This window comes from Spodoptera frugiperda, chromosome 26 (genome assembly GCF_023101765.2).
Source record: "Spodoptera frugiperda isolate SF20-4 chromosome 26, AGI-APGP_CSIRO_Sfru_2.0, whole genome shotgun sequence".
NCBI lineage: Eukaryota > Metazoa > Arthropoda > Insecta > Lepidoptera > Noctuidae > Spodoptera > Spodoptera frugiperda.
In genome coordinates, this window is record NC_064237.1 from 5,689,429 (window position 1) to 5,713,859 (window position 24,431).

The window sequence follows — 24,431 nt, forward strand, 5'->3', positions numbered from 1 at the left end:
GTCGAGACTGTCATGTCAAATTGTCAATGAAACGCAAACGTACATGTTTTTGTGACGACGTACATTTTCATTATTAACTATAATTTACTGTAAAAATTTTACTTGCTTTTGCTTGTTGCATTACGAGTAATTCAAGAAGATTCTTTAGAATTTAAATGGGTTGCTATGTTCTCTGAGTGATTTTTAAGTGGTGATTATTTCGTCCGATATGGGTCCTTTCATTTTATTTATCGTGGCATTTATCTTAGAAACGGGTACGTAAATTGTTGTGTTATTTTGGAAGGAGTATGATATTGTTAAGTGGTTTATTGTTTACAATAACGTGTGTGGCTTTTTAGGTGTGTCAGCAATTCAGGTGACTTTGTCAGACAATGGGCCTGCGGTACGAGGTGCTGCTGTAACATTTACAGCGAATATAACATCAGGTTACACAGGGGAAAATTTGAAATTCGTGTTTACTGACAGCGCGACACCACAACATAGTGAAGAGGTATGCATTCAATCAATTTATTTCAGTAATAAACTAACATTACGACATCATTAATCAACAAAACAAAATTAATAATCTTTAAAAGTAAATAGATCTGCACATAGACGAAAACATTAATGATCTATTGTTTTGACATATGAGGAGACAAGAGTACACTTTATTTCTATTATGTAGTCTAAATGAAGTAACTATTTATAAAAAATACTGATTGTTCTCACACTGACAGAGGTGGTATATTTTTATACCAGACAATTATATACTTCTTTCCTTTTCAATGTATTAAAATGTAATATAACATATTTCATATCTATAATACTAGACAATCACTAAAAGATAAGCTTGATTACACTAATACTATGACTAATCAAGTAAAAAAAAACACTTATCAATGGATTTGTTTAGTTTTTTTTTAACCTTGAGAAGTACACCCAATGTTAAAGAAATGATTATAAAGAGGAGTTGAAGAAAAATATTCTGTTCTTTTTTCTTTTTAAACTGTGATTATCAACTTGTCTACCAAGGGTAATAGAAACCGTATTAATTGTAAAGTTCGCCCACTCTGTTTACCCAATTAGTACCTATGTTATGAACCACCATTGGCACTTAAGACAGTATATTAGCCAAGGTGAAACATGTGACGGGCAATGATCTACTTTCTGCTCTTTTTAATTAGTTAATTAACTGCCATACTCAGAGTCATGTAATGGTTATTTAACCCAGTTCTCAGCAATTGTTTTCTATACAAAATCGTTATTAAGGAATAGTTTAAGTATTCATTAAATGTCTCTGAGTGCGGCAGTTTAACTTAATCTGAAGCTTAACCTGTGATGTAACTATAATGATATACCTAATTTGTTTTTAAGTACCTCTCTACACAATTATTCTTAATAGGTCTGCCCACTTATTAAACACAGCATGTCATACCATTACTAAATAAATCATTATTTATTACACTATTAACTACTGTAAAATACAGGCTGAAAATTCAGTTAATGCATACTTCGTTTTTCCTGCAATTTTCCTGAAGGCCGGCCTTTATATATTATTATTTGTTGCATTGCGTGAATATTTTTACCTCATACAACAAATAAATATTTATGAAACAAACCTATTACCTAGTAACCTAATTACTAAATGTGATTCTACCATGATTACACAGTTAAAGGAGATTTTCATAAATCAGATGTAACAACAATGTCATATCTTTTAATCTCTAACAAAGGCATATACAACATAACAGCCACGGTTTATCTATTACGTAATGAGTCAAACTCAAACTCAAACTCAAACTCAAATCATTTATTGCATTCATGTGTACATTTAGATGATACATAATTAGAAGCATTTGTCTCAACATGAAACCCGGTTAGGGTACGGCAACATATGTACATTTCGACACATTTAGTATCCAGTCACTTAGTACTTATTATATCTTAACAATAATGTGACATTATAACAAAAAACTAACAAATATTATTATTATTGTAATTAATATCTATCAATATGTTATCACTATTTTATATATTAATATCTTTTTTATTATTGTAATATCAGTATACATCAATTAATAATATTTTCTTTCTTTAATTAATATCAATATATTGTTAGACTAATTATTTACTTCTATTAGTCCTTGCAATTTACACATTAGTATTTATTTTATTAGTAGTAAATAAGTATTGTATTTTATCATTTTATATAAGTATTATGTTATTGTCATTTTAGTAATTTGTTTTGTTGTTTAAGGTGTATGTACTTGTGTTATTATGTTATTTAACTATATATAAGTATTAATATTGTGGTTATGATTATCTGCATAACTAGTATCTTATTTACCATTTTTATATTCTAAATATTCTGCGACAGTGTAAAAGCACTTCTGTATTAGATATTCTTTTAGTTTTCTGTTAAATGTATTGAATTTGGGTTCTTCTTTAATTTGTTCTGGTAATTTATTAAATATTTTTACCGCCATGTAGTATGGGCTATGGTGTAGCATTTTAATCCGAGAAGGTGGCAGATACAGTCTATTTTTATGACGTGTGTTTACGTTGTGGGTATCTCTTATTTTAGGGAAAATGTTACTATTTTTAAATACAAATATGCAAAGGTCATGTATGTATATAGATGATAAAGTTAACAGTTTTAATTTGACAAAGTATGGCCTACAGCTCTCGGTATTATCAATATGGGCCAGTATTCTAACACATTTTTTTGCATTACAAATATTTCACTTGCATTAACGCTATTTCCCCATAACATCACACCATATTTTAACCATGAGTATGCATAGGCGTAGTATGCCGATAGTGCTGTTTCTGTATTTGTGCAGTTCTTAAGCTGAAACAGGGCGTAAGTAAATTTTGATAATTTAGATTTAACTATTTCTATGTGATTTTTCCAATTGAGATGTGTGTCTATGTTTATACCGAGCAAATTAAATGTAGTTACTGATTCTATAGGGGTGTTATTAAAAAATAAAATGTTATTTAGGGGAGGGGCTTTATACGATCTAAATTGTATCATTTTAGTTTTTGTGCAGTTAATTTCCAAATTATGTTCATGTAACCAGCGTGTCACTGTCTCAAGGGTATTTTGTAAGATTACATTTGGGTTAGAAGTTTTGTCACATTTTATAAGTATGGAAATATCATCGGCGAACAGTACTGGCAATGTAGTTTGTTTATTTAGGATTTTTGGCAGGTCATTAATGTATATTAGGAATAATATGCAACCCAGGACACTGCCCTGGGGGATCGAGCATGTGAGATTTCTCACCTCAGACCGCACTGTTGTTGTCTCCCTATCTTCAACGCTATGATACTCGACTTGAACTATTTGCTTTCTGTTGCTTAAATATGATTTAAACCAATTATAAGCCGGCCCACGTACACCAGAACCGTGAAGTTTTGTGAGTAGTATGCTATATGACACTTTATCATAGGCTTTCGTCATGTCGAGAAGCAGGCCCAATGCATATCTTTTGTCATTTATTTGTTGGAGAGCGGTTTGGATATATTTGTAAACTGCAGATGTTGTGGATCTAGTTTTCCTGAAACCATTTTGACAGTCATCTAGAATGTTGTATTTTTCTAGGAAAAATTTAGTCTGTTGCACATAGCCTTTTCAAAGATCTTTGCGAAGGTCGGCAACAACGCTATGGGTCTGTAATTGCTTGGAGTATGGATATCATCTTTTTTATGTAGTGGTTTTACCAGGGAAATTTTTAGTGAATCGGGAAATTCTCCAAGCTCAAAGCTCTGATTAATCAAGAATGTGAGGGGGACTGACAATTCTTCTGCACATTTTTTAACTAAGATAGGGGGTATGTCGTCTATTCCGCAGCTATGTTTGTTTTTTATTAGTTTTATAATAGTATATATTTCTTTTTGGTTTACTGGGCGAAGGTACATTGATGTGGTAGGTGGGTTCATGACTGGACGTCCGGTTTTTACAGGAATGTTTGTATCTGTTGTTTCACCAACTGTTGCAAAAAAGTCATTAAATATATTTGATATGTGTTTAGGACATGAAATGGTAGTGCTGTTTGTTTTTAATGTTATATTGTCATATTGCTTTGTCATAGATTTACCTGTTTTACTATTTATAATGTTCCACATAGTTTTAGTTTTATTATCAGAGTTTTTCATTTGTCTGGTGTATTCTATTTTTTTTGATAGTGTTATGCTACGTTTTAATATTTTGCTAAAGTTGCTGTGATATGTTTTTATGACCTTAGATTTGGATTCATTAAGTAATATTCTTAGTGCTCTCTTGTGTTTGCATGATATTTTTAGTCCTGTTGTCATCCATCCCTTACCTTTTTTAGACTTTAATTTCACTCTTTGTTTTGGTATTATTTTATCTAAAAGCTCTGTTATATTTTTGATAAATATGTTATAGTTTTCGTTAATGTTTTTGTTTGTATTTATTATGTTAACCCAATCAATTTCCTTTAACGCGTGTTTATAATTTATCATGTTTTTATCTGTAAATAGTCTTTTTTGTTTATACCATATTCTGTTATTATTTTTATATAAATCATTTGCATTTAGTTTTAAGTTAATAGATTTGTGATCTGAAAGTCCGTAATCTTCGACATATACTTTCTTTATTAAGGGTTTATGGTTTATAAAAATTAAATCTATACAAGTAGAAGTAGTTTTTATTACTCGTGTGGGTTCACGAATTATTTGTTTAAGATTATGTGAGTGCATGAAGGTAAGAAGGTTTTCAATTTGTTTGTTTTTTTCGAGTATATTAATGTTAAAATCGCCTCCTAGCACGATATATCTATTTCTATCTCTAGTATTTAATCTATTTAATAGTTTTTCCATTTGCTCGTAAAATACATTTATATGACGGTCTGGACGGTATAGTCCTATGAATATACAGTTTAATTCAGGAATTTCAATTGCACAAATTTCTATTATAAATTCTTTGGAATACTTTACTATGTCTATTCTTTCTATACATTTTATATTTTCTCTTATAATAAGACAAACACCTCCACCCTCTCCAGTTTTTCTACAGAATTGGGATACAATTTTATAACCTTGAAGGGATACAGAATTACAAAAATGTTCATTTCTCCATACTTCTGATAAGGATAGAATATCGATACTTTTTTCTAGTAACAAATGTTCAATTAAATCTATCTTATTTCCTATACTTTGAATGTTTTGATAAGTTATTGTTACATCATTAGAGAAATGTCTTATTTATTACAGTTTTTGACTTATAATTTACTTTAGTAGATGAGATACTGGGGGTAGGTTGTGAGTACGAGTGGTTGGTCGGTGTGTTTTCGCTCTCCATGGAAGGTAGTATGTCTTCTATCACTTTATTTTTGATGGGGCTTTTTATTGGCGGCGTTTCCGTTATAGCTTCATGGTGACTGGTAAATTCTTTTCCATTTATAAACAATTTGTTGTTTCTTATAATCGCATAATCTCCATTTTTACGTGCCTTTATGAGGTTTTGTCTTAGTTCGTTCCGTTCTTCAAGTGCTTTCCTGTCCATATACTTTTCGATATTTATTCCGGTATTCCTAAACAGACCTACATTTTCCAGGATATAGTTAGTCATTCTCTTGCTTATGAGTTCAATAGCAACAGGCCTTTTTTTCCCGGTTTTTCCTATGCGTTTAATATCTTCTATATAAGGATCTATATTTACACCCATAACTTCGTAGAATAGTGTAGACGCACGTTCGTACAGGTTTGTTTCTGTTTCACGATATTCTTCAGTTAATCCGTAGATTACAATTTTCTTGGTATTTTCTAGGTTTTGAAGCTTTTCTTGAATATTTTCTATTTTTTTATCGACTTTATTTATTTCTTCTTGGTAATCTTTATGAGCTGTTTGAAACGCATGGTCAACGCCACACTCGTAATGAAAATTCTTCATAGTATTTTTAATTTCAGCTTGAATTATTTGCTTTAAATCTTCCAGTATTGTTAGTTTAATCTTATCTAATTTAGCATCTAGAAGCAAGCTGATGTTATTCAATGTTAAATGCTCATTTCCCTCAATATTTGTATCAATGTTTATGCAGCCATTTCCAGACTTGATATAATCATTTATAGTGTCGCCAATAATTTCATCCACCGACTGACTGGCATCATTGGGACTATGTAAATCGTATTCTCCTAAGCTCAGATTAGCGGTGGATTTTTTCCTCAGTGTAACATTTGTATCAATTTGGGTGCTACTTTGAATCAGTTCCTTTAAAGGTGTGTTCATATTATTTCCTTTAGGCATTTTGCAGACGCAGGCCTGACATTTCCAATTTGACTTGTGGTGTGCTGTCATAGTGGAGTAAAAGTGGCTTTCTGGGATATTCGTGCATGGTAAATCATAATAAGCATTGCATTGAGCACATTTGAGAAACTCTTCATGTGGAGTTTCTTGGTAGCAGCCTGCACACTGAACCATTTTTGTAGCGGAAATTTATTTTGTGCAATAGGTATATCGATTTGCAACTTTTGGGAGCAATAAACGGCGGAGTTGCGGCGTGATTTATAAGTTGCTTATTTGAACTTAGATAGATAGATGTTTGACGGGTATTAAGCATTTAATCGGTGTTTCTTTCAATACACAGTGTTTGTGTTCTCACCTGATATTTTATAGCAACGATCAAGCAAAAACATGCGTACCTTTGGTCATGCAGTTTACAAAAAAAGCGGTCTTCGCAGCGCAAAGTAAAAATGAGCGTTTATTCTAGCAGAGTATAAAGCAGCGATGGAAGCGCAGCACAACGTACGACACACGGTGGGCAGTTCAACACACGGTGGGCAGTTCAAGTCCCATGCAATAGTAGTTGAGTCTATTCATTCATAAATCACTATAAGATTGGCCACCTTGGATAGTATGGAACTTAGGGGAGGAACTTGAATCTTAGTGTAAAACTTGGAGGACAAGCTTTTTATAAATTTCATGTCTCAAACTATCAGATGTCAGATGTCAGTTCAGTATTGCATGCTCTGTCTTCATTATTCAACTGCAACCTTTTTTGCAGTAAACATTGAATTAATTCCCAATTTTCCTTATATAATTGCTACATAAGTTATATTTAACATTTATAGTACAGTCATTGAACTGTTACAGTAGTCACCCTTGACTGGTATCTCACATTTACATGAACACAGGATGTCGGCTGATACAGACGTGCCTTGTGTATTTGAGTCATTGTTACTAAATTGGACTAGTTATCAGTATACTCGTTTTAATTATGTCTCTTTTTTGGGTTACTTTCGCTTCATTAAAGAAAATTATTCAATTTTCCTAGTAAATTGGTTTATTCATGACGCAGATGTTCTTGTGGTTGAAGTAGTCTGTACCTAAGTACGAGGTTGCTTTACGTTGAACGAAAAACGAAAAAAAAGCGTTCGGTTCTCTCATTGGTTGGTTCATTCGCGCCGGCCAATCAGAGCGCCGAACGCGCTCTCGTTTCGTTTTCGTTACGTAAAGCAAACTCGTTCTAAGGATACTGTAGTCTTTGTCTTTATCGTCCCCCTCGTTCTCCTCGCGTCATTATTCCCATTATACACATGATACTAAAGATTGAGATACCACGATGTTGCGTGATTTGTATTTTGCCATTTACTGTATCTACATGCTAAAGGGATGCATAGACCTTGTGAATGGAATCGAAACCGTGCCGCTAACCTCCGGCCTGATGAAACTGAAAGTCGCCAAAGGAACGGTAGTTACGTCTAGTAGTACCTACCTAGGTATATCGCGTTAGAAAGTTAAATTGTTAATAGTTAACTCTGTGACTAAAATTATTCGCGTCGCATTAGTGTCCGAACTTTGGTGTTTTTAGTAATTTCTACACCTACTTTCACGCCGTAGTATCCCATGGAATTCAGTTTTTGTTAGGAATTTCAGACTTTGCCTAAGTATTACTACAAACATCTTCCTGTTACTTGAGGGCAGCGCATTGTAATGTTTTCTTGTCTTCTTCCATTTTCCCTTGTGAACGTCATGTTTTGTTTGATAAAGTAGGTTAACGACTAAATTTCAATGTCAGGAACATTTTCTAGTTACTTAGGTAACCCACTTAATACTCTGTGTCTCCTAGATGTGGCAGGGGGCGTCTACAGAAATTCTCCATTGCTAGTTTCTAGTAAAATCATTAATTTCTACCTATATGAAAACACGTGTTATGAACTCGTTAGGGAAACTATGTTATCAACCTTATCTGAATGCATTCTACATTCCTGTAATCCACGTAGCTATATAGCTGTGCTATGACGTGTTTATAGGACTTAAATGAAGTCTTAATTTTCTCTACATAAGTTAGAATGTAAAGCAAAATTTTGTATGACAAAGTTGATTCTTAAGTTGAATATAAATATACAATATTTTACATTAGGCGTTCTATAAATAGTCTCTGTGTTTCTGGATCGAATATGCAGTTACCACATGTGCAGATGAATCAGGGCGCGCCTATACACGCAAAGCCATCGGCAAAGCTATCATAATACACGCGATGCATGACTAACAATTAATGTGGCGATAAGCCAGAATTAAAAATTCCAATAGCATGTAAAATGTCAACTGGGTTTCTCGAATTTCAAATGTTTACAGTTCTTACCTTTTTCGGCTTTTTGGAAATTGGAAGCATCCCTTCCTTTTTATACGCTATTTTAGTCAGTTCTTGTACCATCTTCAGCAAATCTATTCACCGGAACTGGTATTTATTAAATGCCTCAACTGCAACGTAGATGTGTTAAGTCCCGAGTAAATAGGTTACCTAATAGGCACTTTGGCACACGTGAGTCATGGTAGCTGACCTATACCTAAATTGTAAAAAAATAACCTTAAACTAAAATTGCTAGTGATTTAGTTTTAATTCTGTTGCAAATTGTTAGATGATAAGAACCCAACCGCCCCTACGATGAGGCATCTTCTGGGTCAGTGGACCCAGAAGGGAAATAAAGTCACAATTAAACTCAATTATAACATTCTGTTTCAGATTATTAGCCCGAATCAAACGGTAAACTTCACTGTTGAGTATTACCGAGACATTTACGAAGCGAACCAGTACGTGGTCAATTTGGAAGTGAAGAAAAATTACTTTGAAAGTCTATGGTGGACTATCGCAACAGCCTTCACGGCATTCAATCTAACAGGTATGTGTATTAGTGTAATAATGACCTCACTTTTACTCAAACTAAATTAGCCAACTAAACATGATAAGTGTGGGAGAGCCATGCTTCGGCACGAATGTGCCGGCTCGACTGGAGTGATACCACGGCCTCATAGAAAACGGACGTTAACCAATGTTTCCGTTGCGTGAGTGAGGTTACCGGAGGCGCTGTCCCAACAACCTTTACACACTTATAACGCCTCTGGTGTCTTAAGTGTCCGTAGGCGACGGCGATAACTTACCATCATGTGATCCGACTGCTCGTTTACCGGATCATTCCATGAAAAAAATGTCCTCACTTTTACTCTACTAAATCAGCGGATTATACGGGATAAAATATTTGCATTAAGTATTCATGCGCAAAAAGATAAGTGCAATCTTGCCAATCTTCATTATTATTCTATCATAATCCGGTTGATGGGATGGCAACCGGTTAAAGTTCAGTTGCCGAACCAATAACTTTAACCTGCACTTCGATATAAGAGTTTCTGTCAAAAATAAAGATTTGATTGCCCGAGGTGCGGACTGCCTAGCGGGATAAAAAAAAGAATTTTTGATTAAGAGCGGTTATTGAAATCGGTAGTTAAAACAAATAACAGTGGTGACTAAACCAATTTACAAGACCTCATGCTACTGGTGACTAAACTAACGAGTCAGTCAAACGCAGGTATTTAATATAGGTACGACTTTTAACAGCCCCTATAGTATACCTGCTGATTAACTGAACTAATAGAATGAGTTTGCTTTACGTTTAAAATAATCGAAATGTGAGCGCGGTCAGCTCTCTGATTGGCCGGCTCGAATAAACCAACCAATAAGAGCGCCGAATGTGTTCTCGTTTCGATTACTTTAAACGTAGTTAAAGGAAACTCCTAGTAGGGATACAAATATTATAATTATGTAGATAGAACATTATCAGTAACATCACTCAATATTTAATCATGATTAGTTAGATAGTTGGATGCATATATTGCAGTCAACTGTGTAAACACAGGTAAGTATTAGTTATAACTATGTAGTTAAACTGTTGCATGTACATCACTGTGTCATGTCTTATCATCGAGATACTTACCTTCTTTTAATATGCTATTTAAAAATTAATTGCCGATATTAAAAACAATATGTAAATCAATCATTGTTATTTTAACGCCGATATAAGGTTGTTCAACTAAAACGTGTACTAGCAAGATATTGATTATGTACTCGAATACGTCTGCATTATTAATTTATTAAGAGGTTTTCAATTGTAATCGTTGCGTATTGCGTGATACATTACGTAACATATCATAATGTAGACAATTTCTGCTAAGTGCTAGTTAATTCGTTTGATTTATGAAGGACCAAGAAGGATGTTAGTAGCACGACCACGTTTTTGCATTTAGAAATCAGTACCTTTAGAGTTTGCTTTATCGGCGCTGTGATTGGTTGGTTCATTCGAGCTGTCCAATCAGAGCGAGAATCCAAAATCCTGATTCTAGTAAAATCATATAATGTAATATTATATGATGTGTATGTGAACTTGTATGTTTGTAAACGCACCCACGACACAGGAGAAAATCCTAGTGTCCCCACAACGTTTTTAAAAAGACAAAAAAAATTAGCATTTGTAACAAAATCGGAGACCAGACCTTTTGTCTGGCAAGATAATGGCAATGTCAAACATCAATACACCACAATCATGTTGATAAACGTCAATATCTTTGTATGTGTACACATACACGTACATGCGTATAAACATAATATGGTAATAGAGAACTTAACTCGTTCCCCGAAATGGGTAAACTCAAAGTTTTGGCTTTGCAACCAAAGAGAAACAAACTTCACACATTTTCGCATAGCTACAGCTTCTGTGTGCCACGATGTGCAGTATAGATCAACTACAACAATATGAATACATTATTGTTGTTCCAAGTTGAAATTGTATGTTTGTAAACGCACCCAACCAAACGCACGCAACAACACAGGAGAAAATAATAGTGTGGGGCAACGTTAAAAAAAAATGTAAGGAAATTAATCAGGTATAGGAAAGAGCATACACTTTCCTCAAAGTACAAAAAATATTCTAGGAGTTGTTTTACCTACATCAAAAAACCAGATTACTCCATAAATCACCTTTGACTCATTGGGGAAATATGCGTAGTATTGGATATGTCAAGGCTCAATATGAACCAGGTCGTTTGACTACGAAGTGATCCAATTAGCACAACCGGGATAATCCTACAGGACCTCGTTATTTTTGGAAATCGATACGTGTCGTGGGTCGCGGTTACCAAGGGTCGTCTATGCGTAAGGATCATATAACGTTATTTCGTGTTCGTATACCGTATGTACACTAGGGATGGCAATCCTTTACGTATTAACCCACTATTTTTATAAAAAAATGATTGTTAAGAAGGTGTTATTATTTGTTATTTTAGTTTGCTTTACTAACTACTATCGTAGGGCGCATCATCACTTACCACCAGGCGAGATAGGGGCCAAACGTCGACCCATCAAAAATAAAAAATGGTAGCAAGCAAAGCTTATAGTAAGTATAGGACCATAGCTTAAGAACAACTGAATCTTCAATACCAAGGACATCACAATTGCATCGGGTTATTGTGATCAATGGAACCAATGCCCAATGGTTCACCATCCCTACTGTAGACTCAAGTAACAAGAGATAAATTGCCAAACACACCAGTTAATGTTTCGGTACAACCGCTACGTAGTTATTTATTTGACGTCTCACACATAGGCATTACGGTTCCGTCTGAAAGTAATGAACGTCCAATAAGAAGAGATTAAATTGATTTATTTATGCTATAAAACGTTTTAATAAAGATAGAAGTCTTTATAAATTGTAAGTATTGTTGAATTTAGTAGCTGAATGCATCGTTTAGACTTGTTGATATACCTACAAATTAATTAAACCGTTTAAATAGATTTTCACGCGCACTGGTTTCTGGATAATGTGCTGATTGGCACGACATAATATTTTTTTTTAAGGGGGCTAAATCATTCAATGGATTCTCTCTACTTGAACGAGGTGAAAGGGAGTGTCAAACTTTTACGGACTAAAAACCACCCCGTTCCTACTCCTGTTTTTCGAGCCGGAGCCCCGGTAAAACCGCTAGTAGCAACTCCAGAATCAACACTGGCTAGTGGGCAATCGGAGCATGTGAAAAGGGTCAAATTAGTCCCTTTGACGTTTATAAACTAAATTGAATAAAGCCTAAGCCCCCAGAAGTCCGCAGCACACTTGTAACTTCTTCTGTTGAGGATATCCATCATTGGGCAGTGTCGATGTTTACCATCAAATGATCCGTGTTCTCGGTTGCTGTCTTGTACCATACAATGTTTGACCATTTCACCAAAACATTCGGAAGTTGTTTCCTGCCAGCTACAGTAACATTGGACGGAGTAGGGAGCTGTGAGAGAATTGCTCGAGTCTCGTGTATCATGTTGATGTAACGAGTCTCACATTCACTTTCTTTATCGAACGTCTAACCTAGATAGACAGTGCCGCTGTAAAGTCTATTAAAACTATCTGTCGGTTGAAATACAACCTCTTTTGTAGATTTTTTGTTTAAAATGTAGGTATTATTATTGTCGCCTTTATTATGTATTTTTGTTGTTTGTGTAATCTCTTGTTTGGCTTTGCAATTATTACGTCGTCCCGTCGATGATACGGAAATGCATCACAGCTATTTAAAAAGTAAACACGTTTTTGTTCAATCTGTTATCGTTACTTTTTTAATAACCAATTTTCCAGTCGTAGCTTCGTCCATATAAAAAAGAGCTTTTTTATTATTTTAGTTATAAAATATATACGAATGTCGCCATGATCTACATTTGTAGGGGCTGTCTTCGTAAACTGATTCTCAAAATTGTCTAAAAATTGGGCAAAATGAGTTATTGTTAGTAGGTTTTTAAATGCAGTACAATGCAGTAAACTAACCAGTATTTGTCATATTTATAGTGAATAATTATTGTTTCATTTTCCATAATAAGTAACTTATAATAATATAACTTACTAACAAAGAATAGGTACTGAATTCAACATTACTCATAATAATATAAATTAAAATGAAGTTTTTCCAATGTACCTAATTAATTTATTAACATCTTCCTTAATTAGTATGTCGTAATATACCTTACCTACATACGGGTTTTACTGATTTATTAACAAAATTACTTAAAATAGCGTTTTGTTTTTAATTTCAAATCAAAACCTATATAACCCAGTAATTATCCTAGTATTAACAGTAACTGACTTTCCTCCTTTTAACTGACTTTGCAAAACACTTAATTGTAAATTTCAATGTTTAACTGTTTATGCAAGTAACAAAATGAGGTTTATAGACATTGAAAGGTTTTATAGCCATTTAAAAGAGACTTTCCTGTATAATTTATATTTAATCTAATAACTACGTAACTACATTGAATTAGAATGTTTTATTGAGTTTTAATTACTGACTAGCTGACTCGGCGGGCTTTAGTACCGCCTCAAACATTTTGTTCTTACCTTTTAAACATTCCCTGGACTTCCACGAATATAATTCAAGATTGAATATTAGCCAAATCAGACTAGCAGATCTCGAGTTTTAACTAGACTAACAAACAGCAATTAATTTTTATTTAATAATGATTTATCCCTTTTAACTAACAAGCGTTAACCTCTGCTAGCCTCTGTCAACTTCGACGCACGCGGTTGGCATTGCACGCGTCACGGCTGGCGCAGTGGCTGGGCAGTGGGCAATGCAACCACGACACGACACAGAATTAATCGTGAACTAATAAAAATCCTAGTGTTTAACCCTTTAACCGCCCAGTTAAATATCCGTATATCCGTCTTTATCGTGCCTCTAGCGTAGGCTGCAAATCGGAAATTTATATCTACTCTACATAAGGAGGAGCCATCGTGTGAATAGAACGAAAAAATAATGAGCGGCATGGACACGGAAATATGTGACGCATATACACAACACAGGCCTACGTTTTTTTTTTTTTTTTTTGAGGGTGGAAAATCATCCAATGACTTCTCCCGCCTTGGGCGAGGCGAGAGGGAGTGTCAGACTCTTACTGACTAAAAACCACCCCGTTCCTTCTCCTGCTTTTCGAGCCGGAGCCCCGGTAAACCCGCTAGGTAGTCCGCAGCTCCGGATCAGGCATCAGCCCTACTGGGCCCCATCTGTGGTGGTCTGATGGCTCTTTGAGGCGCGCGCGGAACGCGACGCGCCGCACGCACGGGTCTGGTTCTGTTCGGGCGATGAGCTACCCTTGCTCACCGTCCGCAGAATTAAAACTTACGGTGGCCGGAGATCGTCACGCGATCCCCGACGCCCAGAGTGTCTCTCGCGACGGCTGGGGCGTGAGGAGGTTTGTTCCCTCACGCGCCCCGCCTCCTCCTTAGCTAGCATGACTGCTTCGCAGAAGGAGGAGACGGCATCCCAGTCCCTCTCGCTCCGCACCATGGCTTGAACCAGTGCCGGGCGCGAGAGGTCGATTGTCGCCGACCACATCCCTGAGGACTTGGCGGTGCTCAGCCCACGCAGGGCACACCGCCACTGTATGTTCTACAGTGTCCTCCGGGCGGTCCTCGCAGTGATGACACCCGGGCGTTTCCTCCCGCCCAATAAGGAACAGGAACCTACCGAAACTCCCATGTCCGGTAAGCACCTGCGTCAGGCGGTAGGTGAGGACGCCGTGGCGCCTCTCTAGCCACTCCTCAAAGAGGGGACTTACCGCTGCAATGACAGCGAGCCCAGCCCTCGGTTGCGACAGTCGTTGCTGCCATTCCGCCATGAGATCGCGCCGGAGCTCGTCCCGCCACGCACTGATCTGGCGCGGTAGTGGAGATTCGCCCCGGCGACACGCGTCGGCGCGCAAACTGAACACGCGCGCGAGCACCTTCGCCTCCAAATCCCACGGCGGTAATCCGGCAAGGAGGTTCGCCGCCTCCCCGGAGATCGTGCGATATCCACGGATCACCCGGATGGCCATGACCCTCTGAGACGTGAAACACAGGCGGTTAAAGGGTTAAAAAACTTTTCGTACCTTCATTTTTATCATAGGTACATACATAATGGAATCTTCCATATAAACCTATAATACAAATTAAAGTTACATTGTAAAGTACGATCTAATTTACCGTATACCTAAGTCATACATTATAACATTTACATTTGTACTAAAGCATCTGTGTAAATGTATATGTGTAGTACATGTACCGTGACATACGATGTCCTTTGTGAAGTAAGGTGCTTGACTTGTTAAGTTCATATTGAAGTCGTTCAAATTATTTTCTTGGTATTTTTGTAACTATTCGAAGCGCCATAACTACTGTTTTTGTATCAGTATTCAGTATTCATTCTTTGTAATATGAAAAATGTTACACAATTAAAACTTCTCAGCATATTTTAAGTTTTATTATCATCTATTTACAGATACACTACACGGTGATTTGAAGCTGAAGCAGAATGATGCAGTGAGACCAAATAACTTCGTGGCCGTCAACAACACAGTCACACACTTCGTAAAACTCCACGAAAGTGAACTGGAGTTCTTGAAGAAGAACGCCTCATCCATCCAAACACACTGGTTCATAGACTGCGTCTACATAGACGCTACTTCTGACTTCTCATTAAATTATACGTACGATGATAATATGGGTAGTCACGAGGTAGAAGCGATAGTTGTCGCCAACAACGAACCCTTGCCGCCGTTGACGACAACGACGACGACTACGACCACGACTACAACTACTACTACAACCACGACTACAACTACGACAACTCCTAAGCCTACAACGGCTGGTCCAACAACACCTAAAGCATCAACAACAACGCTAGCACCAACAAATACTTCGTCAACTCCTGCACCAACACCGTCGAATGTCACTGATGCTAATAGTACTGCACCTCACAAAGTGGCTAAACGTGCAATTTCTAATAGAACTTTGAAAGGCCCAGACGGTTCGCCACTCACTTGCAATAATACGATCCCAATCAGCAGTGGGTACACCTACGGGAGATACCGCCACAACATATTTGTAAGAGGTAAGACAAACATTTATTTTCTTATTATCAATAAATGTTAATATGATAAATTATTTGTTTGGTTGAAAGATATGAGTGTTTGTTTGGACATTGCAAACTGGTTTTATTGGCAATGCTAATATTTATGTATGTATGTATGTATATGACTTATCTACAGAGCGATTAGTTTTCGCTGTAAAGCTATTGCGTTTGAGTAGGTCCCGATTCTGACGGAATAGTAAGGTGAAAGGTTTCGTTTGTTATTTACCCTTAAAAGTAATCTTTCCAATGGCAAAAGATTTTTTCCAATCGGTATATTAATTTAAGAGCCAATGCAATACAAAACAACACAGCCAAATCTTTCCTCAATAAAATATTACTTATTAGTAACTATCAATTACATACGAGGAAAAACATTAAATAAATATTAGGTACAACTCGTTTATTATGCTACAATCCCATGCCTTAAATGTTTTATGTTAGGTCCGGTTTTGTATTTATATAGTTTTACCGTTTTGGTACGATTAGCATGTGACACATGATAATAGTAATAGACAGTTCGAAATAACCAGTTTAAAAGTCTGAAAATGGGTTTAGTTAGACCTATATTTTCATTCCACTTACGGAATGAAATAGGCTAACCAATAGCCAAAAACATGGTTTTACCAAAAGCTGTTTGTGGAGACCAGATGGGAATTGCTCCATTGGCATTTGGCAGACCCTAAAATAGTGAGGATATCGGGAAGGAAAAATAATATTTTTTGTAGGTACAATTACCACCCACCTACAATTAAGCAAATGCGATGTAACAAATCAGTATTTTTATTTTATAAACTAGTAACAAATGACTACTAAATACATCGACAAGGAAGGAAAGCAATAATAAAATGTGATTTTCCTAAAATGTATTCACCACATAATTTATTTATATACAAATGCTAACACAACTATTTTTCCAACATTCCAGAGCCGATAACAGCAGTAAACATAACCGGATTGAACTGGCTTCAGCATGGGGACCTTTTGAACATGAATGTGAAGTATACAGGCTCCCAGCCATTCAACTACTGCATTCAGTACAAGTTAGGAGAGTACAATATAACTGGGAATGAGACCTGTACCTCGCCCACGACAACAATCGCCAACTCCTTCCCTCTAGTCCATTATTTCTCGGACAGTGATAAGCATACAGTAGTAGTTATCATAGAAAATGAAATTGGGAAGTCTGTTGCGAAATCTACTATTAATATTTACAAAGGTTGGTATACATTTTATTTATTTAACCGCCACACTCACAGTCGTTTAATGGTTACTTAACCCAGTCCTTAGCGATTGTTTTCAGAAAAAAATCGTTGCTAAGGAATAGTTAATAATAGACAATAGGCTTTTTTAGATTGATCATTCATTTCTGTTAAACCGTTTTCCTAACACCGAGATTACGTCAATCCGGATTCGCTAATTAAGCGAAACTTTTTCCTCTTACCTTTTAAACTGTTGTAAAAACCCAGTTGCTAAGCTCGGTGAATATGGCAAACCATAATTTAGAGAAGTCTCATAATTCAATGTATCCCCGACCCGGAGCTGCGGACTACTTAACGGTTTACCGGGGCTCCAGCTTGAAAAACCGGTGTAGGAACGGGGTGGTTTTTAACTTTTTAGTCAGTAAGACTCTGACACTCCCTCTCGTTTTACCCTAGGCGGCAGAAGTTAATGGATGATAGAGTATGATGACGATGTTCTTCAAAGCGAGGTCTCAATTTTCCTCGAGTCCAGCTGTGGATATATCTCAGTTTAAGATTATGATGGACCAAAATATCTAATTAATTATGTTTTATGTTTCTAGTGTCGGTGCACGCGCAGTTGTCCGTCATAGTGATACCTGTGTTCTTCTGTCTTGTCGCTGTCATCCTAGTCGTGTTTGGTATTGCGTATTACCAGCATCGATCGAGGTAAGATATTTACATTAACTAAGTAATGGCTATGTGTCAACCAATCGAAGATACAGTTCAGATATAAAGAACAGACGTATATGAATTGAAAAAATACATAACTAGCTGACCTGGCCAACGTCGTACCGCCTCTTTTCTCATCTTTTAAACCTTCCTTGGAGTTTCAAAAATAATTCAAGACCGAAATCGGTCCGGTCGGACTTTTAACGAGGCTAATGAACATAATCTTTACATATGGGTATACCTCCGGGTTACCTGCTACTTTTTTCTTGCAAGCTAGATTAGCTTATTAGACACAAAATGTCTCCTCAACTTCGTATTGATAAGTTTGCGTAAAAGTAGTTTCTATAAAAAAAAAACCTCTAAGTTATACAATGTGATAGGCGCGAAACTTCTAACCCGTTAAGGCTGAGTACTACATCTAATTTTATCGACAAAAAAAATTATATTGGTGGTTGAACCCCCTCCCCTAAAAATTATGGCTATTTTAATATTTCTTTTAATGTACTCCGGCGCACTTGATACTTTATGTGATAACAAATGTTGTATGCGTCGTAGAAACAAAAAAAAAACGACAAACGGTAGCTGATAACCTTGGCTAACTAATTCATTACTTTTTTCATATGTTTGATAATGTTTTGTTGAGAAAAAAATCATTTCTGAATTATTTTGACCGAAAAAATGGCTATTTTTCAATACTTTCACGAATTACTCAAAATTCCGTCCCATAAAATTATTAATTATTTGCGCTCATTTAAAAGTATTTGAGTTTTTCTTTCTAACGATACCAAAAACATCACCATAACATCATTAATTCTAAGTAGTTTCCCCTGTGTAAGCTCAATACTCATACTCGACATTATTTGTAAATAAAACCAGTAATACTCATATGTACTTTACATTTATTTAAAATCAAACCTACTAAAAATACAAACAAACAAAACATTTTAATGCTTAAAATTAATAAAATTTGAAGTCAAAGTCAAAGTCAAAATCATTTATTTCAAATAGACCAGTAAGGCACTTTTGAACATCAAAGCAAATATCCTAGCCTATCCTATCCTATAGTCCTCTAGTGAAGCTATTTGCTCGTTCCAATGTGTGGAGAAGAACGAGCAAGAAACTCCATAGGTTACTCTTTTACAATCAGATTTACAATACAATTCTTTGGGGATGGTTGAAGCAGAAAGTTTATTTCGTCGAGGTAAACACGAGAGAAGAGCTCCGGGAAAGAATTAGGATCGCCGCCGACGAACTCCGATCTAATCCCGCGCTATTAAGAAGAACCACGCGACAGAATTGTATTGTAAATCTGATTGAAAAAGAGTAACCTATTGAGTTTCTTGCTCGTTCTTCTCCACACATTGGAACGAGCAAATAGCTTCACTAGAGGACTATAGGATAGGATAGGCTAGGATATTTGCTTTGACGTTCAAAAGTGCCTTCCTGGTCTATTTGAAATAAATGATTTTGACTTTGACGTTGACTTCAAATTTTATTAATTTTAAGCATTAAAATGTTTTGTTTGTTTGTATTTTTAGTAGGTTTGATTTTAAATAAATGTAAAGTACATATGAGTATTACTGGTTTTATTTACAAATAATGTCGAGTATAAGTATTGAGCTTACACAGGGGAAACTACTTAGAATTAATGATGTTTTGGTGATGTTTTTGGTATCGTTAGAAAGAAAAACTCAAATAATTTTAAATGAGCGCAAATAATTAATAATTTTATGGGACGAAATTTTGAGTAATTCGTGAAAGTATTGAAAAATAGCAATTTTTTCGGTCAAAATAATTTAGAAATGATTTTTTTTCTCACCAAAACATTATCGAACATATGAAAAAAGTAATGAATTAGTTAGCCAAGGTTATCAGCTACCGTTTGTCGTTTTTTTTTTGTTTCTACGACGCATACAACATTTGTTATCACATAAAGTATCAAGTGCGCCGGAGTACATTAAAAGAAATATTAAAATAGCCATAATTTTTAGGGGAGGGGTTCAACCACCAATATTATTTTTTTGTCGATAAAATTAGATGTAGTACTCAGCCTTAACGGGTTAGAAGTCTCGCGCCTATCACATTGTATATTAATAGAGGATTATTAAAGTTACACAAGTCAGATTGCAGACGAGTCGTATTAATTGAATATTTATAAGTCCATTTTTCCTCATAATTTTTCCTTTACCATGTAACGCTGATGTTATTAATGTGGAATAAATAAATAATCAATACTAAGGGTCGGTTCATATCTGACGTAAAATACGTCGAGCGTATCATCGGTCGTACTGACGTATCATCGGTTGAGTGTGAACGGTCAATTGTTTTTCTATACATTTGTCTGTTCTGGCGTTACGCGACCGATGATATGCGATGCATGTTCCGTCAGATATGAACCGACCCTAATACTATAAAGAGGAAAGATTTTACTCGTTTCTTTGCCTACATTCAATAGGTTTATTAATTATGCGTCCAGCTTATATCATCAAATTCTTACAACATATTATGTCTTCAAGAATCCACGATTAAAACAAGACTTTGTAAATAAATTGGCTCATTTTATGTCAAAACTGGATTTTAACTATATTTTATCGGATTACTGGTTCTTTTTTTATTTTAAAAACAAAGATAACAAAATGAGGAGAAATGTTATCTCTTATTTATGTCGTTTGTTTAATGGCAATGACCAAGTTATGCTTTTGTCATTCCATGTATTTTGTTGTGATAAGAAACTTATACTGTAACAGTATTATTAATTTCGTTCAGTAATCTCAGTAGGCATTACATTTAAAGTAATCGAAACGAAAACGCGTTCGGCGTTCTGATTGGTCGGCGCGAATGAACCTACCAATTAGAGCGCCAAACATGTTTCGATTTTGTTCAACGTAAATCAAACTTTGATTGGTTCATTCGAGCCGGCCAATCAAAGCGCCGAACGCGCTCTCGTTTCGATATCTTTAAACATAATCCAAATTCGTACTAAGGCTACAGTTCAGTTATTTTAATTCTAAATATATCTTTACAGGCACACGATAGAAGTTGCGGACTTCGACTTCGGTCAAGCGCATCTCGACTACAAAACGTTCACGGAGCGACTCCGAGACAGCTTCAGAAACGCCTTCAATTTCCGCCAGAGGGACGACACGGACCCTCTCACGAGTAACACTAGATACGACTCAATGACGTAAATAGTATTTAACTACGCACACGGCAAAAGAGTTTAATTGGCAGGCAAGTGACTGACTTTGAGTTTGTAGATTTTGACAGTATATTAGGGTTGATTTTAAAATGTAATTTTAGTTTACAGGATTTAGAACCGTATTTCTTTTTTATTATAGATGATATTTCTATGAAATTCGTTCGTTTTAAAGTAGATAATAAAAATATTGTATGTGTTATTTTAATATTATGTGCGTACCAAAATAGCTCTTTTTGATAACAAAATCGTTGTCAGTTGTCTGCCTATTAAATTCTAATGCTGTATGTATGTACGTACCAATTATTTAGCGACGGCATTCAATGCAATATGAGTGACAGAAGTGGTTTCCAACAGCCGAGAGAAGCGTCATTATTGTACTCACTACTACAGTCGAAATGAATAACCCACCTCAATTTATAGTCTTTTATTAAGATCGGCTTTTGACAGTCCTATTGATTTTGTCCAGACCAGTGTCGGATAAAGACGACGAGGGGTCCGTTTGTTACATTGCCTATTTAAATTTAAGATGTAAGTAATCCATAACGTTGATAAAAAAATCAATTAATGAATAATAGTTATTTTTTTGTTATTAGTAAATTTTTAGTTTATGGTTTCTGAAGTCGGTTTATTGTGGATTGGGCACAGCCACGGGACCCGTAGTATTTGCTGCCTTCTTCTACATTGCTAATCCGGCACTGGATCATGAGATTTTGGATTAGAATCGGATTTTTTTCGACTGTAAAGAGAAATGCAACTCGAAATAAGTATCACATTTTCAAAATTTTGTAATGGTAGCTTCATAGGCTGTGGGATGCTTAATGGGAATTTTCAGTCATGAGTATCTTCGTTAAATAATTTAGTTATCGATCGCCAGCTTGATTGCCGATGGAAAACGTTACTGTGGACAGAAAGGCGAGAACATAAAGAGTTTCTTATTTTCTAATAAATTCTCGAGTAACGTTATTCGAATTGATTAAAATTGTTATTATTTAGTTTTTTAAATAAGTTGAAGACGATGTGAGAAATCTCTAGTAAACCATTGATCGGTCTACTAGTAAAGAAATGTAAGAGAAATCTGCTAGTCGTTTGTGGAATATTTTGTCAGTAAAGAGATCTGCCAACAATATTTCAACTTAATGTAAGTTTTTTTTAACGTTGGCAATTCTCCATCGGTTGTCAAACTCGATCATTTTATATGTCTGTGTCAAATGTAAAAGTATTAATTATTATATTTATCATGTAAAAATTTAATTATACTTCATTCCATTTTTCCTAATTATTTTAAAAATGTAAAATATAAAAGTTTATATTTTATTTCTGATTAATAGATTGTATCGATTGTTGTAGGAACTAGGGACAGTTGATTGATAGTACTGAAATGGAATTGTTTTGTATATGAAATTAGATCTACTTCGCTTCTGTTTGGGTTGAAATTAGAATGACGTTTGGAAATGTACGTATTTATGGCTAATAGTATATTGGCTAGCAACATTATAGTGGCCATTCTCAAAACAAATGAATCTAAGCAATACTAATCTAGCGCCCGTGTCGTTCGTCAAATGAGTTTATGACAAATATTTTGTTTGACTTTCTTCAATTAATTTATATTATTTGCATGTATTTTCTTCTAGTATTTTCCTATCCTTAGACATAACGAGCGATAGATTGGAATGCGCTGCGTAGCTTTTGTCAATCAGCTTTAAATTGTTGCCAATGTAGAAAAAGATTTGAAAACAAAATATAAATGGTAGTTTGGTTCGAACTATGGCCTCTCAATAATTTATCTTACTAAGTATATGTGATCTCTGTGTCCGTCTTGTCTGTTTGTGTCATTTAAATATCGTTTACCAAAAAATCGGTGATTATGTTTTAATTATATTTTTTTTTCTAACAGACTGACGCGTTTGAAATGATAATTATTCTATTTTTTTTATATATATTTTTGGTTGATTGTCGTTTTTGGCTTATTGCACTATTTTTGGTCTTATCTGTAATATACTAAATTAACTAAGAGAAGGGTCTTCTATAAATTGTCACGAATGGGGACTGTGGTTCGAAGAAATGCGATAAACGAGAGACGAGTCATGCATTCAAGTGTGAAAATGTCACACTGGGGTGAGCAAGGGACCGCTAAATTTGACGTGACGTCATATGTACGACCCGATTGCGTATCTAACATATATGAAGTATTTTTCTTCTACAATATTATTTTGTGCAAACAATAGTGCAATAAGCTAAAGTTGTAACCTTTTTTTTACAATGAAACTAACTGAATCTAGTGCTATGTTAGGACTGACGCACTATCGTGATCAGTCATGGTTTGTGATATATTAGATTTAATCAAATTAGGTCTATAATTAATCGTGTATTTAATAATGTATTTGTGCCAAAAGTATATTGTTCTAGAGATGTTATTTTGGTTCGTATTACAAATAAACTGTACTAAAACTTGATTGCTATTTGCAAGAATGTATTCCTTCCAAATTATCTGGTTTAATAAATTCATATTTATCGGTGTATACTTTTGGCATAAATAATTTAATATTAATTTGTAGTTACAATAAAATGTTATTTAAAAACTTAGTATTTTATTTACCATCGTCCTCCAATAATAATAAAATAAAATGAATTCTGAATTCCGTACATAAACGTCTAGCCGTTTTGCATAATAAAACACTATTTCGCATTAAGCAACTGTTTGGTGAGAATGTCATAAACATGATGCTTCTCCGAATCTGAAATACTATCAACAAAAACAATACAAAGAATAATTTGTAATTTAAATTACAATATTACGAATTGCGAACAAGACCTTAATTCCACATTATCAACCGTACGATTAGTCATCGTACGCGTCAGTACAGACAGACACCAGCACATCAACATACACACTATCAATTTCATCATTGGATTATCGATTTTATATCAAAAGGAATAGAGTTGAAATTGTAGTTTTAACAGAATGGAGCATGTTGACCTGCTGTTGTCAGTACAAAGAATATTATATGTCTATTTGCGCAGTGTTACTGGAATCAATTTTCTGATACACTGTTTGACCTTTCCGTTGTAATGAACTCGTAACAGTTAAACTTAATCGTATAAGCAAGCAAACAAA

General features: G+C 35.2%; 1 protein-coding gene across 1 annotated transcript; it reads left to right on the forward strand.

Annotated features, from left to right (window-relative positions):
• Window positions 1–23,895, forward strand: LOC118264298 (uncharacterized). The gene is made up of 7 exons (XM_050705061.1): window positions 1–254; window positions 339–490; window positions 8,973–9,129; window positions 15,575–16,186; window positions 17,133–17,423; window positions 18,009–18,114; window positions 21,143–23,895. The coding sequence occupies exons 1-7, from the start codon at window positions 209–211 to the stop codon at window positions 21,303–21,305; spliced, it is 1,527 nt and encodes a 508-aa protein (XP_050561018.1). The 5' UTR covers window positions 1–208; the 3' UTR covers window positions 21,306–23,895.
• Window positions 23,896–24,431: the final 536 nt, after the last annotated feature.

What these genes read in the sequence shown, in the direction of transcription:
- LOC118264298 (XM_050705061.1), top strand. Translation starts at nt 209, where the DNA reads ATGGGTCCTTTCATTTTATTTATCGTGGCATTTATCTTAGAAACGG. An exon ending in GGCATTTATCTTAGAAACGG is followed by an intron (nt 255 to 338) that starts GTACGTAAATTG and finishes GTGGCTTTTTAG; the next exon opens with GTGTGTCAGCAATTCAGGTG. An exon ending in TACTATTAATATTTACAAAG is followed by an intron (nt 17,424 to 18,008) that starts GTTGGTATACAT and finishes TTATGTTTCTAG; the next exon opens with TGTCGGTGCACGCGCAGTTG.